The 26705-nt window shown below is 37.7% G+C and overlaps 1 protein-coding gene across 1 annotated transcript; it reads right to left on the reverse strand.

Moving 5' to 3' along the window:
• Nucleotides 1–2343: 2343 nt before the first annotated feature.
• On the reverse strand, nt 2344–26705 carry klf13 (Kruppel like factor 13). The gene is made up of 2 exons (XM_028450096.1): nt 25944–26705; nt 2344–5721 (listed from the first exon to the last, which is right to left on the reverse strand). The coding sequence occupies exons 1-2, from the start codon at nt 26407–26409 to the stop codon at nt 5414–5416; spliced, it is 774 nt and encodes a 257-aa protein (XP_028305897.1). The 5' UTR covers nt 26410–26705; the 3' UTR covers nt 2344–5413.

Below are 26705 nucleotides of genomic sequence, written 5' to 3' on the forward strand. Positions count from 1 at the left end.
AAAATCTAAATGTTTAATCAAAATCTAAACGTTAAATCTAAATCTTGAATCTAAATGCTAATCTTAAATGTTAAATCAAAACCTAAATGTTTAATCTAAATGCTAATCTTAAATGTTAAATCAAAATCTAAATGTTAAATCTAAATCTTAAATCTAAATGTCACAGGTGAAACTAAATAATTATCTAATATGCAAATTATATGCTTTTAATTTATTTGCAACCTTACAATCGGCGCCCCATAGGTGAATAGTATGTTCTGCTATGCTCTATTTTACTAATGCTCAGTCAATTTTTTTTAAAGTCTATGTTTTAATAGGTAAACAATTTTTGCTCATTTTAAATACCCTTAAAACAAGAAAGTCAAAAAAAAAAAAATGTAAGGAAAAAAGAAAGGTCCAAGTGAAGTGCAACATCCATTGATCTGCACAGAAAGTTGAACCAAACAGTGTCAGATCCAAAATGACCACATTCATTTTTCTCCCTTAAAGCCTTAAGTAACAACAATCAAGAACCACTCTAAATGTTTATGGCTGCTTCCTAAAAAAAAAACCCCACGTTCGAAAACCTCAGGCCTCGACGCAAGGGACGACGCACTCTGTACCTTCATTCAACTGCCGAAACTAAAAGAAAACAATTAAAAAAACAAACAGAGGAGGAACAATAATCAGGGATGATGAGAAAATGTACCTCACGCACAACTTGTGTGTGTGCGTAAAACCTCACCAATAACACACACATCTGTTATTCACCCACAGACAAACATTGGATTGGTGTGAAGCAGCACATTTATAGCGGATCCTTTGGAATGATTGGGTGCCCATTACCATTAAGACTGTTTAAGTATATTTAGATATATAAAAAGAGCATTTATACACTGCTGAGTACAGAACAGCAAACACAAGTACAAATTAAATAACTGAAACAAAGCACACAATCCAAAATGTTTCCATTAAGTAGAAAAGAAAATACTTAACTTAGAACGTTTTAGCATATCAAATATGCAGTCACTTCATTAAATCCTGTACACAACATAAAGACATGTCACTGTAGAAAACTGTACAAGTTTAGTTACTGCAGGGATTCTAAAACTTCATCTCTGCCCCGCCCCCCAAACATAGAGAGAAAGACACAGACCAAGACCCCCAACACACTTCCTGTCTACATGGGTATACACTTCCTGTCTACATGGGTATTCTTCTTACAATTTATCTTTTTTTCTCCAAATGTTTATAAAACTGTACTTCTATAAAAACATATGTTCTCTTTCTCTCCCTTAATTTAAAGTAGCAGGAGGGTCAGTGTATGTTTTGGACTTAACTTTTCCATTCAGAAAAGGCAATTGAGAAACAAAAAAAATTGGTTATTTGATTTTTGGTTTCAATTTGAAAAACTAAAATTGAAATTCAAGGCATCAGGGTCAAGAAGGGATAAACAAACATTTAAAAATTGGTTGATTGATGAATTTGTCTCCAAAACTCAAAAACAGAACAGAAACAAAAAAAATGCTCGTTTTCCATTATGGTGAGATTGGAAGTTGATCTTTTCAAAATAAGATCACATATATGTGGACGCTGCTGTTTTTCTGGCGCCAAAATATATGAATAAACTCTATATTTTCCCTGCTGTCCTTTTCTGGATGAAAAATTCAGTGACCAAAACATACAGTGACCCAGGAGGCGAGGTTTAAAAAGAAGGGGGCGGGGTCTCAGCTGTTGTACCTTGTACCCACACCAGCCAGTTTGAGAAGCGCTGATTAAATCGTATAGTTTTTTTTTTTTTAATGTGCGTTTTTAAAACTCCATACATGTTTGTATTTTGCGTATTGCATTTTTGGCACACATGCTTCTACGTAATGACAACAAACGCTCTAAAATCTGTGATATTTAGCTCTGTTAGTTGTTTACAAAAGAGGCAGCGATCCTTTCCTTTTCATCATTTTGAAGAAAATATTAACAGTTATTAGAAACCTTTTATTTCCTCTTTTTTTGTTTATGTCCTTTTAATCCTCCACTAATGTTTAGTAATGCACGTGTAGCATTTGTTTTTCAAAGATAATTAAATTGCTATTTAAAATAATTAAATCAGCGTACAATACAGTTTTTTTACTCAGCCCAGTGTTTTGTGTGTTTTAACTGAAAAAAAAAAAAACATTTGTTTCTTTACTTATTCATTCAAGTATGGACAAATAAATGCATTAAAATTGTGCTACTCATCAAAGTAAGCTACATGATGGATGTTTGGAAAACATGAGGGTACAATATTGAATCATTTCAGAGGTATGATTTTTGGGGGAAAAAATGCAAAATTACAACAAAAGAAATAACACAAGATGATGTCTTTGTGGAAAAACTCTACAAAGTAATGAAAAAAAGGATCATATAAAGATGGGGAGGTGTCGTTTATACTCCCACGCTAATCATCAGCCTTAAGTCGTTACTTTCATGTGCAGAGGACTGGATTGCAGGCAACTGAAAAACCTGCCTACTGACATCAACAGAGACTTAATAGTTCCTCATTAATATACATAAAAAGTCTGGCATCAACAAAAGTCCTGCAATTACAAAAAAAGTCCATTTTATGGTAAGACTGAATTCCATGAGTTGTGAAAATGACCCGAAACAATGCAAAAATATCAGAAGAAATGACCCAAAAAAGCAGAAAATGAACCTTTATCTCAGAGGATTTACAATGACTTCACAAATCAAAGTACAAAAAATCTGGACACTTACAAAACTGTGTTCAATGGCCTTTTTTTTCAAAACTATTCAAGTATATTTGGTACAGTGAGAAATAAACCTTTTGTATGTGCTGCCCGTGGACGCCTATGGGTGGTTGGACAGACTGGCGTGTTTTCTGTTGTCATGGTCACACAGGTAGTTCCTGTAAAGGAGTTTAAAGGGGCATTTCTCTGAGAAACGGCACCAGAGATGCAGGATGTCATGAAGACAGGCTTGTTGTGACGCATTCCTGTGTTTCCAGTGTGTTTGGACACCGACCAGCAGTGAAAACACCAAACAATGAGTACGACAAAAACAAAAATCATAAACTGTCCCATATCTGCTTGGCAGACATCGACCCTGAGGAAAATGTGCAGATTATGGAATAAGAAACGACTCATGAAATCTGCCTGAGGGTGAAGGACTTAAGATTGTTTTTTTTTTGTGTGTTTTTTTTTAAGAAGTGAACGTTACACTATAAAACTGAGGTCTAAACTGTGAAGAACAAAAATTATTCATGGATAGAAAAAGCTGTTCAACAGCAATTTGAAGATTTAGCTTATGAATAGTTTACATTTTTTTGCTTCTTTGTTTACAGAAATGTAAATGTAAAACCATATTTTCTCTTGAGTGGCATCCCGAGTGTCAGATGTATCTTTTTTTTTTTAACACATGGGATTGTTTTTTTTTTTTTTTTGTTATTTTGAAGAAGCTACTGCATTGGATCGACATAAGGGATGGTTTCTCTGACAGAACTGATTCATCACCACTTTAAAGAAGAAAAAAAAAAGAAATGGCTGCTGCACAAAATCAGGGACAAGGTCCACCATTCATAAATGTACACCTGCAAGTTAACATGCATGTGGTGTCAAAGTGAAGACTGACCAGAATCAAGCCAGTTGTTTTGCAGCGTTGGGTGAACACATGCAATTTATAGTGTTTGACAACTGTCGGATGAGGCGAAATTAAATGAAAAGTATTCTTTTTAACTTTAAGGAATTGAAAGAAAACATGATGTGAGGGCAGACGGGAGGGGCTGCAGCAGTTTAGATAGTGGAGCTTGTTTTCCATGGAGGGTCTACGGTGCCTTATCGAGGCACGTCTGCTTAGAAAACACAAGAAGTAAGCTTTCTCACGCCACGTGAGGCTGGTGACCTCCACGTTTTTACTGATATGTTTGGATGTGGCAGAGAAACCACCCAGTTTAGAAGAAGCAGTTTTAAAGCAGCTGTTTGAGAGCTCTTATCATTAAATCAAACTCTCCAGGTTTTCTACCTGTGCTAGCATCAGTGAGGACTCACTATTTACAGCCCGCGACCTGTTTCTGCAGCGCGAGGAAGGAGGAAATGGGGCTCCCACGACAGGGTGTTTTCTCCTTTCTGCTGTTCAGCTTGTGATAAAGCTCTCTTCTTTTATCAGGACCTGCCATCTGTTGCCTATGTACAGCAGATAGCTGCTTAGTCCACATTGTGTTCCACAGCCCCAGCGAACTGGCCTACATTTAACCTCAAACTCCCAGACTAGGTTAACCTTTAGAATTTGTGTTTGACTTGGTGCTACAAGACAGGTAGAGTCAGATGAAAATAGACTTCCGGAGTAATGGCATGTTTGCACTCCTCTGACAAGCTGTGAATATGTTCATTTGGGTGCAGCTGTTTCCTCCAGGGAAGCCACGAAAACGAGGGCGGAGGGAAGTGAGCTCTACCTGTGCTACTGAGGAGAACGCTTTCAGTCATTCTGGTCTTTGGTTCTGTTTCATGTGCTTGAGAGAAGAGTTAACCTTGTTGAGTTCTTTTAGTTTGTTACTACAATATCAAGAGCATTCAGCGTCAACAGCTGCTTTGAAACTTAATGGTGTCCAATCAATCGCTCAAAAGAATGGTCTTCTATAGTTGACACTGCACACAGGCATTCACTGCAGAGCGTATTCAACCCAGTGTGAAGTCAATTACCAATGCAGTGAAAGAGGAGATGGGTTTTGTTGTAGACTACTTTGTTTGGTAGACTAAAACTCCACTTTGACATATGAACATATGTGGGAGAGTTTCCTTAAATCCACCAAACTAAAACAAAGAGTGCAAATTATGAGGCGTGTAAGGCTGCATTATATGTACTGTTTGTTTCTCTTCACCGTGTTTATTCTTTCAAGCTAACAAGGCCATCCCTGAGCAGGATGTAAAATTCAACCCCTGTTGAATTTCAGAGTAAAGTGATGAGTATATTGTGCAGTCAATGTGACCAAGTACTGAAGTACAATAGAAATAGCAACTGTCTTGAATCCTGAGGTGTGTGTTTGTGTGTACCCCCATTTCCTAACCCGTTTGAAAAAACAAGGAAAAAACAACACAATCTAAATAAAATCATTTCCATAGGACTCGTCATGTTGGATGTCTGTTTTTTTTCTTCTTTTCTTCTAAAACTGTGAACAAACATCGAACAACTAGTCACGATCAGATGTTCTAGAACCACAGGTGTGTAGTACGTTATATAGATATTGCCATCTGGGTAAGGCATTACCTTCTTTTTAGGATCACACCAGTAATTGCACTACAATAAGCAGTTATGTACAGTATGGTACACCACAGCAAGCGCAGGAATAGCAAAGGGAAGGGTTAGCCCACGAACGCGCAACTCAAGGGTTACAAATGAAACCTCGCGATTAGGAGGCAGAAAAAAGGTGTGACTGGGTTTCAGTTTAAGGCGAGTTGGCTGGGCTGAGGGTGGGGCTCAGGGTGGGGCTGGACGCGTCCGAGCGGCTGTAGTCACTGAGCGAGCCTGGCCGTGTGGTGCTGCCTCCGTGGGGCCTTTTCAACATGCTGGGCTGGAAATCCGAGTGGCGACGGGCGTGCTTCATCAGGTGGTCGCTGCGCATGAAGCGTTTGTCGCAGAGCGGGCAGCCAAACTTCTTCTCCCCCGTGTGGGTTCGGTAGTGGCGCGCCAGCTCGTCAGAGCGGGCAAACTTCTTACTGCAGTCGGGCCAAGTGCAGGGGAAGGGTCGCTCTCCTGGAAAACACCAACAGGACAAAATATTAGTGACTATACTGAGCTCTAATGCAGTGTTTCTCAAATGGGGGTATGTGTACCCCTAGGGGTACGCAATGGCACTACAGGGGGTTCTTGAGAAAGACAGAGGGGGAAAATTAACAAATGAAAGCATTTTACAATGGTTTTACAATGTTTATTTTTAGTAAAAAATTATAATTATAGTATACTAAATATTTATACCAGCAACTCACAAAACGACAACAAAAACACAAACGAACAGGCAAACAACAACAAAATGACACCAAAAACACACACACTAAAAGAGAAAAATACTGACTATTGCTGATAATGAGAAAAACTATAGAAATAAATCTATTCAGGATGCACTAAATACTGTTTAATAAATGAGATTCTTTAAAATGTGTGTCATCACTCATTCATTCACACAGAGTTCTGAGTAAAATGTTGTAGTCGGACAAAGGGGGGGGGTTCTTGGATTTAAAAGTAAGAGAGAGGGGGTATAAGAGCCAAAAAAGTTTGAGAACCACTGATCTAATGGACACATTTCACATTAAAACACATAGAATATTCTAACACTGAGATACATTTTAGATACAAATCAGAAATGCGAGTGGAAAAGTGTCTGCAGACTAATGCAGACTAAACAAAAACACAAATTCCAGCAGAGTATTCTCATGTATGTAAATAAAGCATGCATACATAACAAAATAACAATGCCCATCCTTTAATCTTCTCTGATTACCTCTATTCCAGCTCACTAAAGTTAAAGACACTGTATGCACTGTAAAGGTAGATATGGTCGCTGCTCAGTGTATAATCAGAGAAATCACTCAGCTAGGATCAAAGATCACTCAATTAAATTAAAACAATTTGTGGGAAAAAATAATAAATGCAAGGAAACTACAAACCAACAGAGCAGTTTCTTAAAATATAGAAATTTGAGACGGAAAGCTGTGTGATTTAAGCTAAATCACCTCTAAAGTGGAGAAGCAGACACACTGTAATTATCTTAACTCTAGATGCTTACAATGGCTACCCTCCCCAATTCCCAACATGCAACTATCTGTGACTCAACACATGCACAATTACACCCACACCCTATTTATCAGGCAATAAAAGTGGGCTTCAACACAATTTACTCCAAGCCAGGTGTTACCATACAGTATATCACTATGTCACTATGGTTTTCTTGTATTCTTATGTAGGAATCTGGATCTAATACTATGTGTAAAGCTCTATGGCAGTGGTTCCCTTTCTCTAACTTTTGAATGCAAGTACCCCCTTTAGTCCGACTAGAACATTTTGCTCAGAATTCTGTGAAAAAAATTGTTCTCATCAAGATAATTTCTATCATCATTTTGTGTTTTGTTGTTTGTCTCTTTGTATTATAATTATTCAGTATATTTTTATCTTATTTTGTGTGTTTTGTTGTCTTTTTTGCGTTTTGTTGGTATTATTCAAATTATTCTGTGTGTGTGTTTTTGGTGTCGTTTAATTGTTTGTCATTTCTCTGTTATTTTTGTGTATTTTGTAGTCATAGTAATTTGTTGTCGTTTTGTAAGTATCCCCTGTATTGCGATCGCGTACCCCCATTTGAGAAACACTGCTCTATGGTATTTATTTCCATTTCCTGTACTTTCTGCCCAACAATCTTGTCATACATAAATATAAATTCACTCTCAAGGTACAACAGAAAACCAGCAAAGGGAGGGGTCACGTATGTTCATAGTTTCCTGTAAATCAGAATCATTGTGCACCACATCACAGATTTAACTACAAAGAAATGATGTGATGAGTGATTGTTTATTGGTGGCAAATGAGAACAGGCCTGCCAAATGTTTCCTGTGATCAGTGGTTTACCTCTGGGGCCACAGTGGAAACAGAGCTGCTTAGCACCAAACACTCGCGTTACTTGATGCCAGTCGGTCTCAAAAACAAAAACATTACAAGTCACCGTCCCTCCTACCCCAAATATACAGCACGCAGACAGACGGAGCAAGTCTAGACAGTGGTGTTGGTGTTCCTGCCTCTGACGCCTCCACCCGAGCTCAGTCAACCAGTCCTGAAGGAGCCTACGCGGCCTACTTGTTCTTAGTGACTGATGTGTACATTCACATACATGTGTTTCACACAGACCAGGTTCCCCTTATACAAACTATTGGGGTGTTTCCTCTTGTTTAAAGTCAAGCCGGCCCATAAAGAAATGCATCCATTTGCTCTAAATCACAGTTTTTGTGAAGCAGGCATGTTTGACGTTACTTACAGTACATGAGCAGCTTTGAGCTCCACAAAGAGACAGAGGAGTTACACTTTGGTCCTCACCTGATTCATTTAAAGCAAGGGTCACCAACCTTTCTGAAACTGTGAGCAACCAGTTTAAAAAGCACTTCTTAAATACTAAATGGTAAAGTTTCAACATGCAACACACACATGAAACAATTGTTTCATTTTCATTACATTTCATAGACAAGTATCATCTTCCAATTTTACTGATCGTATTACATGTAACATTTGTAAAATATAATAATGTCATATTTTATGAAAATCTAACTTGTGTTTTAAAAATATACAATGGGGAAAATAAGTATTTGATATACTGCCAATTTTGCAAGTTTCCCCACTTCCAAAAACTGGAGAGGTCTGTAATTTTTATCGTAGGTACACTTAGAAGTAGGAAAACAGTGTATAAAATTCTTATTTTCCCCACTGTATAAATATATATATAACAACCCATACACCAAATCTGCAACACTTAAAAACATTGGTTACAATGTTTCAGTGAAAAGAAAGATTCAAAGATGGTTGATTTAACACTAAAACGTAATCACATGTAGCAGTATTTAACTCTACTAAGTAATAACTACGTTTGTCATCTGTATTTGTCTTTGTGAGTTTGAATCCTGGAAAGTAAATCAGATTTTAGATGGAGCTCACTGGTGACTAGTGGGCCCCTCACATGGTCCATGTGGGCTACCTGGTGCCCATGGGCACCGTGTTGGTGACCCCTGATTTAAAGTAAACTTTGAAATTAACAATTTCCAAGACATTGGGTCGAGCTCTGCTGGCCACATGAGACACAAGAAACATATCCAACAACTTCAATATTTAACCTGACACAAGAGATCCAGGCTCAGATATCCTGTCAAAGTGCTGTGATACATTATCAACAAACTCACCAACCCAGACCAAACTTAGTGCAGTTTTGATGTCAGGTCAAAGTGGGATGTATGCTTGGGGGGGGAGGGGGGGGTCTTATTGACTGGGCCATGCCAAGCTCTTGTTGAGCTCTATGATGCCCACTGCCTTCCATCTGATTGGCTGATAAGGTGCTGATTCAAGCCTTCGCCTTATCCATTCATAGATTACTAATCTCGTTTATATATAGTCTATGTTACTAACTGCATGTGTAAGAGCCCTGGTTTGAGGCACGGCACACATTTGAAGTTCCCACTGAACAAAACAGATTAATGGTCCAGTTTCATGCTATTTTTCATTCATTTCCATTTGTTCTAAGAACCCCAACAACATAGTATTTGAGGTTTATTTTCCCAAACTCACCTGTTTTCTGGAGTTTTAGCCTATGAAAAGTTGATTCAAAAGTAAGAGAAATGGGGGACTTGAGCCAAAAAAAAAAAAAATTGACAACCACTGATATAGATTGTTCTTTGAATATTTTATAGTATATACTGGGTGTGTCTTAACTGCTCCAGGAGCCCCGCCCATAATCAAAGCATTTTTTAAAATTTGTTTCCAGTCTAGACGCACGTCAGCCCAAACCTCAGGGTTAGGTTACTCTTTAAATAAATAAATAATGGAGGGTGTTCAGGCATAAATAAATAAATACACACACACATTTCTTTTGTGTTTAGCGGTAATACAGGAGCTTTAAAAAAGATTAGACAAATCCAAAGGTTCTTTAACATTACGGTAACTCCATCCCACATCTACTTAAGTCACCAATGACAGTTATTTCCATGATTACGGGTTCGTGTGAGTCTTTCAAACATTCACTTGAATAAAGAAAAAAGCATGTGAGGTCCAATTTCATCACTGTGTGTGTTTCATAACACCAATATTTTTGTTAGATCTCTCTCTAATGTTTCCTGACCACAATGGAGGAGATGATGATTGCAGCCAGGGCCGGGGTATCATGGCGTAATTACAATTGTAATTTTAAAAATCTGTTGCTGTCGTAATTGTAATGAAATTGTAATTGAGTTCAGCTCATTTTTAAGACTTTTTAATTGCCATGAAAATTCTATAAAAAATGTCAATTATAATTTAACACTAAACAGGGGAACCATGTTACAGTTCTATGTACAGTTTTACACATATGCAGTTAATAATTGTTAAAATATGTTTCATATCAAGCTTTCCCACATTTTACCATTTTAAAAACATAAATCTAGGCGTATACAGACGCAAAAAAGACTCAGACGCCCACACCAAAAATATTAAAATCTATATTTTCAGAATTAGGAAGCTTAACAAGGTAATCAAAGAATTTAGGTGATGTTTGTTTTTAGTGTATTTTACAGCTGATTTAGGACCCGTTAGCATAAGAGATGCTAACAGAATGCTATTCCAAGAGGAAGGTTCTTTTATTAGGTTATATTGTGATGAATTGTAATTGAACTTTAGTAATTGAGAACACAATTGTAATTGATTTTCTGAGGATAGAAAAATATTGTATTTAATTGTAATTGGAAAAAATCCTGGTAACTGTAATCATAATTGAATTGTAATCAAACATGGATAGTTGAAAACGTAATTGTAACTGAAAAATGTAAATGACCCCAACCCTGAGCAGCTATTATCCAACCAATGGGGTAGGAGGGTCTCACTGTGCAACATTTGAATAGAATGCTATTACTCAGCAACTCCAGTGAAAGAACAAACCAACAGAGCTGTTCCTCCCCCATGGCTTTTCTTACCAACTAGTTTCAGCATTGTCATCATGCTGACGGCCGAGGCCTCCAATTGGCTATCCCCCTAAAACAGGCAGCGCGCCAGTTCCAGGGTGGGTTTGCGTTTGAGAACGTGTCGGTTGAAGAGGGCGAGGAGGGGAACACAGTGACCCAGTTACCCATAAAGTAAGCACATCACGTGTGCAAACTACCTACTGAGTACAAGTGCCCCCCTCCTCCTCCTCCAAAGCAATGTGATTATGTCACAGGTGTTCTTGTTATATAACTGTTCTCAATGACTACTGGGCTAGTAAATAAACAGCTCATCATGATCTTAACTCCCCACCCTCCACCAAGCACTCATTCATATCTGACACTCTCCACTTGAGTTTGTGCAGAAATAGGATTCAGTGCTCTGCAGCTACTTAACCAGCCAAGATCAAATCACTTTCTGGTAGTGCTTGGCGATATGGACTAAAATTCATATCTCGATATTTTTTTTCTCAAAATGACAGCATACGATGTAAATTTCGATAATTTTATCAAATAAAGTCTTACCAGAAAGAAAATTCTGGGTTAAATTTGCAGATGCAAAATGCCACACATGGCTAAAATAACATCACAGTGCTTTAAGAATGGTAAAAAAAAAAAAAAAAACTTGTGCGTGCATCACAAAAGTGGGCACCGAGTGACCGCCAAAAGTAAATGCACAAAATGACAGCAAAAAATACACAAAACTAAAACAAAACTGCAAATTAACTGAGAAAACACAAAAGAACAACACAAATACTTAACAGGACAACAAAATACAGACAAGGAGAAACAAACGCACAATGGGACAACAAAAATACGTAAAACAACGACAGAAAAAACACAAAGAAAACCTACAAAAAAATGGAGAAATGCGCAAAAGAACAAAATACACAAAAGGACACAAGAAGAGAAAAAATGCACAATGGGACAGCAGAAATACATAAAAAAAACTTAAATAAAAAGGAGAAAAAATACACAAAAGAACAACAAAAATATAGCTGCACAATATAGTCTTTTTCTCCTCTAAGGGACAGCAAGTGTGAGTGAGTTGTTTAATGTGGCTTGTTTAGACTCAGTGATCATCTAACTGTTTTTTTCATGCATTGTGAGAAGTAGAGAAAGCATCAACTCCTAAAATGAGTATTTTAATAGAAATTAGCAATGAGAAATTAATACATGGATATAAGCGATGTTGTAATTTTCTATATCGCCAAAATAGAAAACTCGATATATCTTGAATCTTGATATATCGCCCAGCCATACTTTCTGGAGTGATTGGCATTGAAGTAACTTAACTCAATCGGCACATTCAACAAGAGGTTCAAGCAATTCAACCAAAACTAGATAACATTACTGGTGTGTCCTCAAGCACGACAAAAAAGCCCCACAGTGTAAACCTGAAACCTCCACTTGAGCACACTGTAGGAGAATAAATAGTTCTGGCAGGCACGCAAGGAAACACACACCACCTGTGGATATATCACAGATCATCTTTATGTTTAGCTGTAGTCGGAGCGCACTGTGAGAACTAGAGCAGGACCTATCGGTTTCACAGAGCTAAAAACAAAAACACACAGCTCCTATGGGATACACCATGTATTCTAAAAACCTGATAATGTTTCATGAAGTTTGGCCAAGAAACAAGAAAACATTGAGGACACTGAAAAATGGGGATTGAAAGAGAAGAAAAACAGGATTCTATGTTAAGTTGGGGTTTTGTTTATTCAGACAAGGTTTTCCAGGAAATTTTTTATCTCCCGACATGTTTCGACTGTCAACTGCCAGTTTTCATTCATTCATTTTGTATTATTTTTTAATAGTATGTTAAGTTGAGGTTTTGTTTATTCAGACAAGGTTTTTCATAAAATGTTCAGGAACTCAAAGGAAGCATCAAAGGCCATCAGCAGAACTCCTTTGATGAAGACTGGCAGTTGACTAAACTTCCTGAAAAACTACGTCTGAGTAAAAAAAAAAACATTAAATTAACATACTATTTAAAAAGAAGTAACAAAATTAATCTCGCTGGAACTATTACATGGAAGTCAAGTGACACTTCAAAGGAACCATCGAAGGCGATAAGCAGAACTCCTCTGACGAAGACTGGCAGTTAACAGTCGAAAAATGTGAAACATGTCAGGAGATAAAAAAATTTCCTGAAAAACGTTTGTCTGAATAAACAAAACCTCAACTTAACATGTAATCGAAAAAGAAAACAAAATTAATCTTGCTAAAACGATTACATGGAAGTCAAGTGAAACTTCAAAGGAACCATCAAAGGCTATGTCACTGTAACAGTAAAACAGGATTCTTCTGTCTGTTATGATCGAAGTATGTGTCTGTGTCACAAAAAAAAGACAAGACACCAACAATAATCACATGAAATTTACTAATTTTACAAATACATGTGCAGTTACGACGTACAGTGGCTAAACAGAAGAAACCCGACTACTTCTGTTTTAGGCAATTCACAGAACTAACCTCACTAAATATTAGAAGGAACCACGTCTTCTTTAATACCTTTCCAATCTACTATAATGCAATGCATCTCCTCTGAAATATATAGCATTTGCCTTTTTCACAATTAGCCAGATTAATACAACATGGGTTTTATGCACCTAAAGATCCTATTATCTTAGAAAATCAAGTTTAACGCTACAAAAATTAAAAACACATGCTAGTATGACAGCAGATTTAGCAGTTAGCTCGTGGGTAATTCAAACTGCTGGAGAGGTTTTTTTTTTAGCTGTTTTCATCCCCACCTGAGGATACGCTTAACACCATTTTTGTTCTAATTTGTTCCCAGTATTCCCAGTGATATCTCCTCACTCAGCGAGAATTCAGATCTTTCTGTGTAAACATCGAAAATAAACATCCGCCGTCGTTTTGACACATCATTCCGTCTGTGAAAACATAAAAAATGTGTTGAGAAGTCACTTTGGCAAGTTTCTGAGGTGAAAACAAGAATTCACAGAAATAATTAAGTATAAACACTTCTATGCACCCATTTACAGGACTTCACATCTCACAATACAATGTCCAAAAAAAGGTGGATATGAATACAAACTTTCGAACAGCAATTTTCACTTTTTCCATCTTTTTTCCAGCAAATGGTTTTTAATTTAAAGACCTTTGAGTTTGAGGCCTACACCAGTTCTTTATCCGATTAAAAAGAAAAGCTTTAACAATAACACCATGATTACAAAATGATATACTTGAAGAAGATATAATAGTATAATGAAAAGTGACTAAGTCGTCCTGTGTGAGGTTTAAAGATGACTTTTCAAAAGGTTTATTTGCCAATTGCTGCGTCTGTGAAAAACTAATGCAGAGAAATCCTGGGGGCTGATGTGTAGTTTGCTTCTGAATAGGGATGTAACGATTCACTCAACTCCCGATACGATTTGATTCACGATACTGGGATCACGATACGATTCTCTCACGATTTATTTTACAAAATGGGACTTCAGACAAATGATGATATAATATAAAATATTCCTTTATTTTTTTTTTTTAGAAAAAAACTAGAAAATACTGTACTATTTTCCTTTTATTTTTCATTGTCAAAAGAATCCCTTGATAAACTATTCAAAACAATGCAATTTAACTAAAAATAAATCTTGAATGAAATAAATAAAGGAATAATACAAATGAAGAAGCCTATTAATTTAAATTCTGGTTCTATAGTAAACAATGCAAAACTGCATAAAGGTTCTTTTTCTTTTTCAAAGTGCAACTAAAAATGTTTTTTGTGCCTTAGCAATTGGACTTTATAAAAAAAAAAAAAAAAACAGTCTGCACTGTATTTATGTTAGATATTTGTTTGGACCAGCAGAGGGCGCTGGTAACCCAGTGGTCGGTTGGCATGCAGATATTCTTGCAGCGAAGAAGAGATGCTATGCGTTAGCAGACAGAGCTAATAGAAAAATGTGACTTTTACAGATATTCACGTAATATTACAGATATTCTTTCGGTGCTAAAGGGGTAAGGAATCATTTTTGAATTTGTTTAAGGCGACCAGAAAGAAAGTAGTAGCAGATTCCGCCCGCCGGGTACACTGCTGGACAAGAGAAGGGATAAATATATAGCGCCCTCTGCGATTCAATTTTCAGAGTATCGATATGAACCGTGATACCTATGAATCGATTTTTAACTGTCATGCGATTAATCGTTACGTCCCTACTTCTGAATATTGTACAGATAAGCTGATTAAAATAGCTTGTGATTGAAAGATGACCTGGGACTACTAGGTGCGGTTTTAGCTTTGTGTGTAATCAATATCAGATATGTGACGGCAAGACTTACGACACAAATAACTTGATATGGGAAACTAAAGCTTGATTCTAACCTAATGTCTCCTCTTGTTAGCAGTGGAGCTACCTCATTTCACTTCAGGTTTAATTGCACAGCCAGTTTGGCTTCATGAAATGAGAGGGAGACTATAGCTTCAGTGGCAGAGCTGAGCACCTATAATTTGGATGTAGACTATAAGTTATAGCCAACCAGGAAGCAGCTTCGTTGGCTACAACAATGATTTGGGTTAATACTAAAATGACTGTCAATTTAAAATCCAGCTGAAAAGACCAGGCTACTCTAAACATGCTAAACTATTTAATTACAATTATCATGATGCCAGGATAAAATACAGAAATGTACCTCTGTTTATAAAGTTTATAAAACAATGTGCACAGGATATATTGGAAAGAAAATAAGTGGATCGACACTGGTTTATTTGTAACTGTGTTTCCATTACTCCTGGAAATACGCAAAATCTAAATTGCGCAATAAAAGCTGGTAAACGCCTGAATTTTGAAAAAACATTCAAATATCGCTAAAAAGTTTTTACGTTTTCATGAGGAGGAATTTCAGTCACGAGGCTCCAAAACAACCTTCAATGGAAACACGATCAAAGCGCAATTATACTTTGTGGACATTTAGAAATATAATTTTTATTTTGCTAAAATCTATAATGGAAACCCAGCTAGAGATTGGAGCAATGACTCTGTAATTGTCTGTTTTTTAATTTGACTTGCACGGTTTTCTTGTATTATTGCTTTGTCTTATTAGCTCCGTTGCCATTACCCTTGGAAATGCGCAAAATCTAAATAGCGCAATAAAAACTAGTAATGGAAATGCCTGAATTTTGAAAAAACACTGAAATATTGCTAAAATGTTTTTAGGCTTTCATGAGGAGGAATTTCAGACGTTTCGATATTGGAAACACTTTTTCCGCTAATACACGTCACAAAACATAACATACCTGGTCACATGACCACTTCTCTCCTAGAAAACATTGCGCGGTACGTGTGGACATGAGAGGAGACCGAGGCATTTCTTATCATCATACTTATTATTTGTGCTGTTTTTTAAGAAGGTTCTGAGCGTGTATCTTTCTTCAGCGAAGTCTGGGGTGAGATTTCACGGGAATTACGAGGCTTCAAAACAACCTTCAATGGAAACATGTTCTAAACGCAATTATTCTTTGCCGACATTTAGAAATATTGCTTATATTTTGCAGAACCCCCCGCTAGAGATTGGAGCAAGGGCTCTGTAATGGTCTGTTTTGTAACATGACTCTCACGATTTTCTTGTATTGTTGTCTTTTGTCTTATTGAGAGGGACCTTCTCCATGTTGAATAGCCTGGTTTCATTCATGGGCCTGTACTGCAGATGTCAGTCTGTGAATGATAACGGCATTCCCCCTCCCAGCCGGAGAAGCACTACTCTAATGCAATCCGATGAGCAGTACGTACTGACCGTAACTCACTGCACAGGGCTATTGACTGTATGCAGAGAGAGGAAGCTGGGTGGAGTGTCACCATCTGATTCCTGAACACACTTAACAGCGCATTACTTCATCTCCTTAACTGTTTAAGGGAAAGACAGAGATAGGTTGACCAACTCATCACATTTGTTTCAATTAGTCCGAATGGACACTCTCCTTTGGCCTTGAGTGCATGCTAGGATAACCAGCAGTCCTGATCTGTTGCAAGCATTCTGCTTTGTTTTCCAACCCTGATGTCAAGTAGTCCCCTGTAGTTTTTAAAGGGTCCATGTACAATGACTGTTCATTCAGTCCGTGTACCATTCGTTCTTTGGTTATTCTGTTTAAAAACCAGATCAAAATAACAAAAAAACAGTGTGGTTATTTTGTTTTACTGACTTAAAACCAAAACAGAAATATAGAAAAATCAAAAACCAGACAAGCAGTGTTTTTTTTGTCTTAAAAACCAATCCTCTTCTCTTTGTGAGGTATTTGGATATTTACAGGGAAATCAGAGCGAGAACTGAAGTCCGCCGCACCTGGTTTCTCTCCACAAATCCTGGACAAGGTCTCCACACACAATAGGACTGTTTAGAATTTATTTCAGCAGTTTTCTGGTCCTACTCATGTTTTCATGCAGTCTGTGGATGCTTTAGCGCATAAAAAGTTGCTGACGTTTATGTTTTGTTTTATGGTGTTACAGTCCAAATAATATCCAAATAAACAGGTGACTGATTATCGACTGTGAGGTTGGTGTGAGGAACAATTGATGTTATAGCGTCTACAATTTGACACTTTTACAAAAACAATTACAGCTTTTTTGAGGGCAGTAAAAAAAATTGGGGTTTTTTTTTGCATGTTTTAATACTGCTAGCCACAAACAGCAGCCATCAACACAGAAGTTGATCACAAGAAACACGGAGCACCAGTAGATTCATTACACCACCTCTGGTTCCTATAATCACATAACTTGTGTGCTTTTCGTAACATCTTTTTTTGTTGTTGTTATTTATGCTTTTCTCCTTTTTTGTCCAGGAGTAAATGTCCACCCCCGTCTGTGTGGTGAGCTTAAAACATGAAGCTCTTGTTCTAGTTTCCCTTCAATATCCAAATATCACACAAACAGAACAAGATTTCATTTTTTATTTTTGTGTATTTCTGTTTTGGCTTTAAGTCAGTAAAACAAAATAACCACACCGTTTACTTGTTATTTTGATTTGGTTTTAAAACAGTATAACCAAAGAATGAAGAGTACATGGATTTCATTCAATCCATAGTCTTAATTTAATGTGTATTTCAGTTTAACATCTCTATCCAGCATCACACAAGAGGACACAACCCTGCCAGAGCCAGAGAGGGTTCACCACACTGAGATAAATGGAGATAAAGGTTGGGATTAGTCCCAACTATAACCCTATGAAATGCCCAATTCTCTGACAGCATGTGGGAGAGAGATATTTATCCGTCTTTATAGAAAATGGCTAGACCTTTTCTCGCTAAAGACCCCAGAATATACTACTAATGTGCCTTGGAGGGCCACACCCAAGAGTGTTGTGGTCTACCACAGTTTGATTTATGATGCAGAGAAGCAGGACACACCTTCTATACCATAATAAGAAAACACAGCAGAGCAAGAACACTCCCTCTAACACTCAACAGAAATGCAAGCCATTCATCTGGTAATCCTTGTGAAACAGTGCACAGTGAACACAGCCTGGGACCCTGACAGGAATGGGTTCTGCTTCTAAGGTCACAGCCCTTCAAAGCGTTAATCAGATTAGCTGCAGATGCAGCTGAATAAATGACCTACATCAATGGAGGGCATTGACAGTGAATATCCTGTATCTAACCCCACCCCCCACACTGCTTCAGCATATACACTGTCTTTGTGCAGCAGACCCTCCTCTCACGTGAGAAATGTGGTGAAGGTTTGTTTTTTTGATCAGGTAAGGTTATAATAACACAGCGTTCCACAGGTCTGGAGTCCTCTATTACTGCCAATGGTAATCAACACCACACCAGAAGACATGGCTTAGGCTTGGCCTCACAACACATGCTTTAGCAGCACCTATATGGCTTTGCAGGCTGAGCTGAGTGAGAGGGGTTGTAGAGGAATGAACAGGGCAGCTTTTATGAAGCTTCTCTAGAGCTAACTAAAGAATACATGAGCCCTCTGGGCCGTTGACTGACAGACAGAGGCCTTTCACTACCATAACTGCCCGCTATGTGCATGCTCGCCTGCGTAATCACAGTTAAATCAGATTTATACTCCAGCATTAGTGAAGAAATACTCCGCTATCAGATTTACATGAGCATATGTAGGACAACATATGGACTGCATGTGCACCAGCACCAGCACATGCCTTGGCGATATCGTCCACAGTGCAATGCAGCAGAGGATTAAGGCAAGATGTTGGCTCGATTTTATTTACATCCTGAGGATCAAGAAGAATTAACCTATACTTTGTTTCCATTGAACACGCACTACACTGATAATGATTTCCTTCATAAGAAGTAATACGGGCTAAACATCTTAGAATAAAGTTTGCGAACATGTTACAACTGTGGAATGTCGATTGTAAAGTTGCGCATGCTAAAATTAACAGCAACTTTTTGCAACATTTAGCAACAAACCACGTTAAAACGTGAATTTTTGACCAGATTTACAGCAATATTTGTGAAATGTGTAATTTTTTTCTTGTTGTGTCAATGTTAAATCTAAATGTTTACTCTCAGTTTAAATATTAAATCTAAATTTAAATTTTCAATGTTAAATCCAAATGTCACGAGTGAAACTAAATATTTAGCTAATATGCAAGTTCACTGTTTAGATATAACAATTAGATTTAACATTTAGATTAAACATTTACCTTGACATTTAGATTTAGATTTAACGTTCAGATTTGACATTTATGTTTAAATGTAACATTTAGACTTAGATTTAACATTTAATATTTAGATTTACCATGGACATTGTATTTTTACAATTATTGTTGTAAATCTGGTTGTTTGTTGCTAAATGTTTCAGAATGTTGCTGTTTATTTTAGCATGCACAACTTTACAATCGGCGCCCCATATCTACTGTAACTTTAACTTGTACACAGAGTTAATGAAACAGTGTAACAGTTTCCCTAAGATGAAGTAGATCCAGCTGATCTACTCTTATAATACTTTAATTATAATAACACAGTAAATGATTGTTTAAGCCTAGATCTGACAACTTGTTTTTGTTTGTTTGCAATGATGGTGACTAAGTTGAATTCAGACAATTACAATAATTGGAATTTGCCTCTGTGTTTTGATCAGGAGCCAAGCAAAATTATGACCAATTGTTGTAAACCACTTTGTGCTGCTTCCAAGAACATCAAAGAGCAGAAAAAACCTGAAGATAAAGATGCAGCTGAAAAAGATACGCCTTAAGATTAAAAGCGGCTCCGCATCGAACACCTCCATTTCGCCTTCTCATCACCAAATGTTTGCCTCTATTCAGGCTCAGTGCTTTCTGACCCTGGTGGTTCGTATTCCATCAGTATTTTGTCATCAACTGTGTTAAATCTTTAGTGAGGGAGTGGCAGAGCCTCACAGACCCAGCATTAGTGATTCTTTTGTCGATTTTAAATGTGTTTATTTATTCCAACACTTCCAACAATCTGTGCTAAATGTTAAAGACGACAGGAGAAAAAACAATGAAACGTCATGTTTCAACATGTCATTATTATGCTGAGGAAAATGGCTTCTGTAGTATTTGAGTATTGTTGCTGTTCTCTTGTATTCCAGAACATGTTTAAGAGCATCTGTACCAAAATTAAATATGTTTACGGATGCTAAAAGTCTTTCATGTTGTGCTAATTTCAGTAACCTAGACTTGTCATAGGATTTGATTTGAGACATTTCACATCTCAACCACATGTTTTAGATTTGAATGACCTGGACAAGTCGATGACGGTGTGATGCATGTCACATGAAACACACGCTAAATCAAGCAAGTTGTCTTTAATTTTATGTCCAGTTAGAACTTGGCGCTAAAAGTCATTTAGCACAAAACTAATATTGAAAAAGGTATATATCGATAAAAATGCTTTCATGCAGGGTTGGAGTGAATTACATTTTCCAGTTACAATTATATTTTCAATTACCCATGTTCAATTAGAATTCAATTATGATTATAGTTACCAGCATTTTTTCCAATTACAATTTAATTACAATTATTTTCATATCCTCAGTAAGTCATTTCCAATGAACTTGAAATAAATAACCTAATGAAAGTCAACCTTCCTCTTGTGTTAGCATCTCTATTAATAACTTGGCCTAAATCGGCTGTAAAATACACTAAAACAAATATATATCATCTAAGGCTTCCTAATCAATGAAAATATAAGTTTAAATAATTTGGGTGTGGGCGTCTGAGCCTTTTTTGTGTCAGTATAGCCCTCAATTTCTAAATTTTTTTAAAATGGTAAAATGTGGGAAAGCTTGATATGAAACATATTTTAATAATTGTGTAGAACTGTACATAGGACTGTAACATGGTTCCCCAGTTTTGCATGAAATTATAATTGACAGTTTTTATAGAATTTTCATGGCAATTACAAAGTAAATTATCTAAACTCAATTACAATTTAATTATGATTACAACAGCAACAGATTTTTATAAATAACAATTATAGCTACACTATAATTCTAATTTAATATAAATTATGAAATTATAATTGACCCCAACCCTGGTTTCATGTACTGTATAAATTTAGTGACCTTATTTTTCTTTTCTTATTTATGTGTTCAAAAATTATCTCCTTGTTTCAGTTTCAAGCAACATGTTGGATGATTTGCATGTTAACATAACACTTTAAAGTTTGTAATTCCAGTCAAGCTTGCCTGAACACGTTGCTAGAAAACCTGCTGTGTGGCTGCTTGACACATTGACTCTTTCTTCCTAAAAAGAGTTTGTACCCATTACTGAGCCAAGAATGGGCTTAACTGAAAGCAGGAAAACCCCATCTCCACCCTGCTACCTCATCATTGCCACCAGCCACACAGGAACACAGTGCACTCTGTGTAGAAGTGCAGCCAAATATAAAAACCACTGGCAGGGATGCAATGTATTTATCCAGGGACGACTGCTGCGGATTTTCCCATGTGGAATTTTGGGTAATTTCACTTTTTAAAAGTGCCATTAACTACAGTTATTGGACTGAAAATAGATGGTATGTATAGGCCTGGACGCTGTATCGAGATTCAAGATATATTGAGTTTTCTATTTAGGCGACATATTTTTACTTCATGGCTTATTTTGTATTAAAATATTTGTTTCACTGCTTTCATTACTTCTCATAAAAGCATGAAAAGTACAGTTGAATGGATTTCTGAGTGCGTTCTAACACAGACCTTCCCCTAAACAAGCCACATTACAGAACTCACTCACACGTGCTGTCCTTTATAGGCGAAAAAGCAAAAAGTAACATATTGTGCAGCGGTTTGTTAATAAATGTGCCCGTGTGGCATTTTGCATCAGTACATTTATTTAACCCAGAATTGTCTTTCTGGTCAGACTTTGAGTTGAAAACATCGAGATTTACATCGTATATCACCATTTTGAGAAAAAATATTGAGATATGAGTTTTGGTCCATATCGCCCAGCCCTAGGTATGCATGGATAAATGGTTCTTCCATGGTAGTGGGATAGTGCTGCCAGGTGGTGCCACTTATTTTTTAAGGTTAGACAGTAAAAGGCTTTACAACCATCTCATAGTATTAGAGGAACCCCAGCACAACACAAAAGAGCTTCAAACAAAACGTCAACCCAACTGTAAAATATGTCGTTAGAGTTTTTTGTCTTTCAGGAGGAATATTGACCCGGTTCCTCTCTGTGATTCCAAAGGTTCTCCAATAGAGCTCTCACTATGTCAAGACAGGCTTTTGTGAGACCCAACCCTGAGGGGTGTGGGGGGGGGGGGTGCTCCTTACCGCCTACATGACATAATAAAGTAGAGTGATGAGGGTTCAGGACACCATGAACTCCATGACCGTGAGACGCCTCCTAAACAGTGGCTCTCGTTGAAAATGGAAAAGAAACGCCCCCCAAAAATCAAAAATTTCCCACAAATAAAACTTCAAAACCTTGTGCTGCGGTTTCCAAACGTCTGCCAAGTGCTCTATTTAAAAGCACCTATATATGTGTGTGTGTGTGTGTGTGTGTGCATCTGGGTTACATGACTGCTTCTTCTGAAGCATATTGGCACCAGAAAAAGCCCCCACCTCCCACAACAGATCAGACAAAAGCTGTCTGGTAACCTTAGACCCCCAAACTGCAGCAAATTCAAACCATCACACTGAATGGAGTATAATGGGTGATTTAAATTCAGTGTGTCTGTTAAAAATGTCAAGAATAAAAAAACCTAAACCAGGTATCCTAAGGCAGTGTTTCTCAATTGGGGGTACGTGTACCCCTAGGGGTACACGATGGCACTACTGGGGGTACTTGAGAGAATAAGTGAAAAATTATCAAATAAAAGCATTACAAATATGGGGTTTTATGCTGTTTATTTTTAGTTAAGAATTATAATCATTATCATGATAATGGAAATGATCTTGATGGGAACATGAACAGAAACGAACAGTAAATGATAAAAACTGTAGGAATAATCCTATTTAGGAGGTACTAAATACTATTTCATTCCACATATTTACTGTACATAATTAGATTATTTAAAATGTGTTAAGACTATTTTATTCCATCATTATGCTCTATAGTAGTTTTTTCCACATTATTCTGAGCAAAATGTAGCTGGACAAAGGGAGTAATCGAGCCAAAACAGTTTGAGAACCACTGTCCTAATGGGACAGGTTTCTGTACTACTGTTAATGCAAATGACAAAATCAAATTCACAATTGATAACTGACTTTTCTACATCAGCTCAATTTTTGTACATGTGAAGTCTACCTACATGATGTACATAAAATGTAATTAATAGAGCACTATTATAATTTAGACCCACAAACTGCAGCAAATTCAAACCATCACACTTAATAGAGTATAATGGGTGAAACTGTTAAAAATGTCTAGAACAGTATTTCCCCAAACTTTATTGCCCCATGTACCCCTTAGTCTTTATTTCTCATCACAAGTACACCTTAGCTCATGTTACACATTTATTTGTGTCTACAGGCTCATCTAAACTCTTTGCTGTGTCTTGTCCAACAATAATTTAGGCCTTTTTATTCATTTATTTCTGATGTTTTGCTGGTTTTATAATTTGAACTTCATCTTTTGGTGTATCTTAAATAATTGTACCACAAATTATTATTGACGGATGAGGATGAGGAAGTATGTGTGCATGTAAAAAAAAAAAAACTATAGTGGTAAAAATAAACTGACAAATGTTTCTGGGTACCTCCTGAGAGCTGTTCAAGTACCCCTAGGGGTACACGTACCTCAGTTTGGGAACCTATAGAATTTATCCTAAGGGACAGGTTTTTCTACTGTTATTAATGCAAATGACAAAATCACAATTGATGAACTGACTTTTCTAAATCAGCTCAAAATGTGTACATGTGAAATCTATAACTACATGATAATCATTCAAAATTAAATGTATTTAATAAAGCACTGTTATCATTTAAAGGTTATTATCTGCTGTTCCATTAATAAAACATCTTCCGCTCACACAATGGGTAAATCAGACACAAGTATTGAAAAAAAGAAAAAGCTTGAATGATGACGCTGCTTTCACGAGTCAAGTAAGGACATCTTGTCCCTGGCTCTTTGTTTGAGGTCCTAAAGCCGTGTTCCTCTCCACTACTAGACAGCACACTTTAACCGTGCTGGATCCATGCTCTCTAGTCTCTGCTAGTAAGGGCTGTATGGAAGCACACTGCCATGGTCTGGCTTTCTGAAAGAACTGCAAGGTTGACTGGGGCAGCTGGATGAACTTAGATGACCCACATTTTGAGCACATCCAATCAAATTCACTAAAGGAGTCATCGTTATCCACATTTATGGGACACGAACCAATAGATGGAGCCAGACGAGGGAGCATAACCAAACTGAAAAGGCGGCATAAGGAAGGGCTTTAATGGACACAGAGACAAGGGCAGGGCTAAGAGTGAGCAATAAAAGCTGCACAGGAAGCTACACATGTAGCTGAGAGTACAGAACAGAATATTACAAGAAAGAAGTTATTTTCTAAATACTGCTGCAGACCTACGTATTTCCCCACATCTTTCAAATCATTGTTCTTTTTAACAACTGCTGCATTCCTATCACATCACTCACAGTTTGCTGCAGCTGATTGATGCACGTTGCTCTAAAACATCAATTCCCATTCCAACAAAACAAAACAACAATCATATATGACAAGTATGTGGCGCCTTAAAGTCTAATGGCAAGATCTGATTCACAATTAATTGTGGTTTTTGCTATACAAAAAGACAAAGCCAGTGATGTAATTGAGCAGACACAAAGCCAGACAACAGACATGCAGACAGACAGGGAAGTACCGCACATGACCTGCACAAACTACCTTTTAATTAAAGGAGTGGGACTTTTTAACAAAGGGGATTATGACACGTGTGGGTCATGCTTGGATATGCATTCTGACAGGGACAATTTTACACTTGGGAATGCATTTGTTCCACACAAAAGGGGAAATAATACAAATATATTTTCCCTTTAAAGGACAGAGAGATTGTTTGTGTGATGGAGGTTGTGTTCCTGCAGCAGGATGATGAGTGTGTGTGAGTCGAGGCTCCACTAGCTGAGTCTGTTGCTGGCCAGATCAGCTGGCAGTCTGTCTGTGTGGGGGTGTGGCACATCACAACAAAGGGCTTTGGGCAGACAGGAGACTCACTGCACAGCCCCGATCAACCCCCCAATTTGACTAGATCTACATCTTTCTTTCTTTCTCTCCCTCCTCTCTTCTTTATCCCATCCTGCGGAATGCAAAGTGCAAACATGGAGGTAATGGAACCTTCAGGAAGGTCACTGCTGATCTCTCATCATTCTCACCCAACTTTCAGCATGTCTGCACTCATCAATGCATTATTTCCTGTCTACACTATACCTCCTTATTATATGATCATTATGATGTATTATTTATTTTTGTGTGATGCTGCTACTGTGGACTATTTATAAAGTCAGACAAGTGTTTTTAAGCGCTAGATGTGTTTTTATGTGCGTGGGTTTGTCGGGTGGTGGGGGGGGGGGGGGGGGGGGGGGGGGGCAGTGACAAAGCTTTTGGACTTCTTGAGTGGGAGTGGCACTGTTTTTTCTTTTCTTTTTTTTACTCCCCTCACACGCAAAAAAAAAAAAAAAAAAAAAAAAACGATTTAAACAACTTTACAGAAACTTCTAGTCTGGACCATCCACGTTGCGCATTACAAAAAAAAAAAAAACTTAAGGTGGATCTGAAGGTTTGTTTGGCTCTAGAAGCATCTGAACATATATAACATAAAATACACTGTATGCTTCATTCATGTGGAAACCAAACACAACACACATCACGCACCCAGTGGAACTGACCTGTGTGCGTCCTTAGGTGGGCTTTGAGGTGGGACGATTTGCCATAAACTTTTTCACAACCTGAATAGTGGCATTTGTGCTTTTTCTGGGGTGACTCCAGCTCAGTCCGACCTCTCGATCTTTTTCCTCTTTGTTTGAGCGAAGGATCGTTGATGGCAGTAGGTGTGGCAGAGTTTCCATCATCCATGTCCTCATCCTTTATTTTTGCCTGCTCGGCCCCCCCGTTGGGGGTCTGCTGGTTGAAATCCGCCAGGATCCGGGCCACCACAAACAGAGAGGAGTTCTCTCTAACCAGGGGCTCCTTGATCTCATCCCCGGTCCTGGGGCTGGACGGGTTTTCTGGTTTCATCTCTCTATTCCCTCTGGGAGCGTGGACAACTGCACGGCTGGACATGGAAACAAGGCACTCTGCAGCAAAGTGGTCCATTCTGTCTTTGAAACAGCCCCCCCTGCTTCTCACTGACATCCAGGCACGAGAATAAAATGATGTAAAAAACAAATCAAAAGTAGCTACTTGTTCCGTGGTCCTCTTTGTGTGGTGCGGAGGGTAGTTCTCATTAGAGAACTGACTTTATGATGTCACCAGTATCACCAACATCATCCAAAGCAGCAGCAGCAGCCGGTGGAGGAACGTGTTTTACTGCAAAGACGCAGGTAACAGGAAGTGTATAAAGTTGGTGGCGGTGACTCCCATCGCGGCTACACACACACACACACGCGCGCCCGCACACTCCAGTCAGCACTGATGCGTGTGTGTGTGCG

This window comes from Gouania willdenowi, chromosome 6, assembly GCF_900634775.1.
Source record: "Gouania willdenowi chromosome 6, fGouWil2.1, whole genome shotgun sequence".
NCBI lineage: Eukaryota > Metazoa > Chordata > Actinopteri > Blenniiformes > Gobiesocidae > Gouania > Gouania willdenowi.

Excerpts from the sequence above, each read along its gene's own strand:
- klf13 (XM_028450096.1), bottom strand. The coding sequence starts at position 26,409 with ATGTCAGTGAGAAGCAGGGGGGGCTGTTTCAAAGACAGAATGGACCAC. Across the intron at positions 5,722-25,943 it reads CCACCTAAGGACGCACACAG|GAGAGCGACCCTTCCCCTGC; the intron begins GTCAGTTCCACT and ends GGTGTTTTCCAG.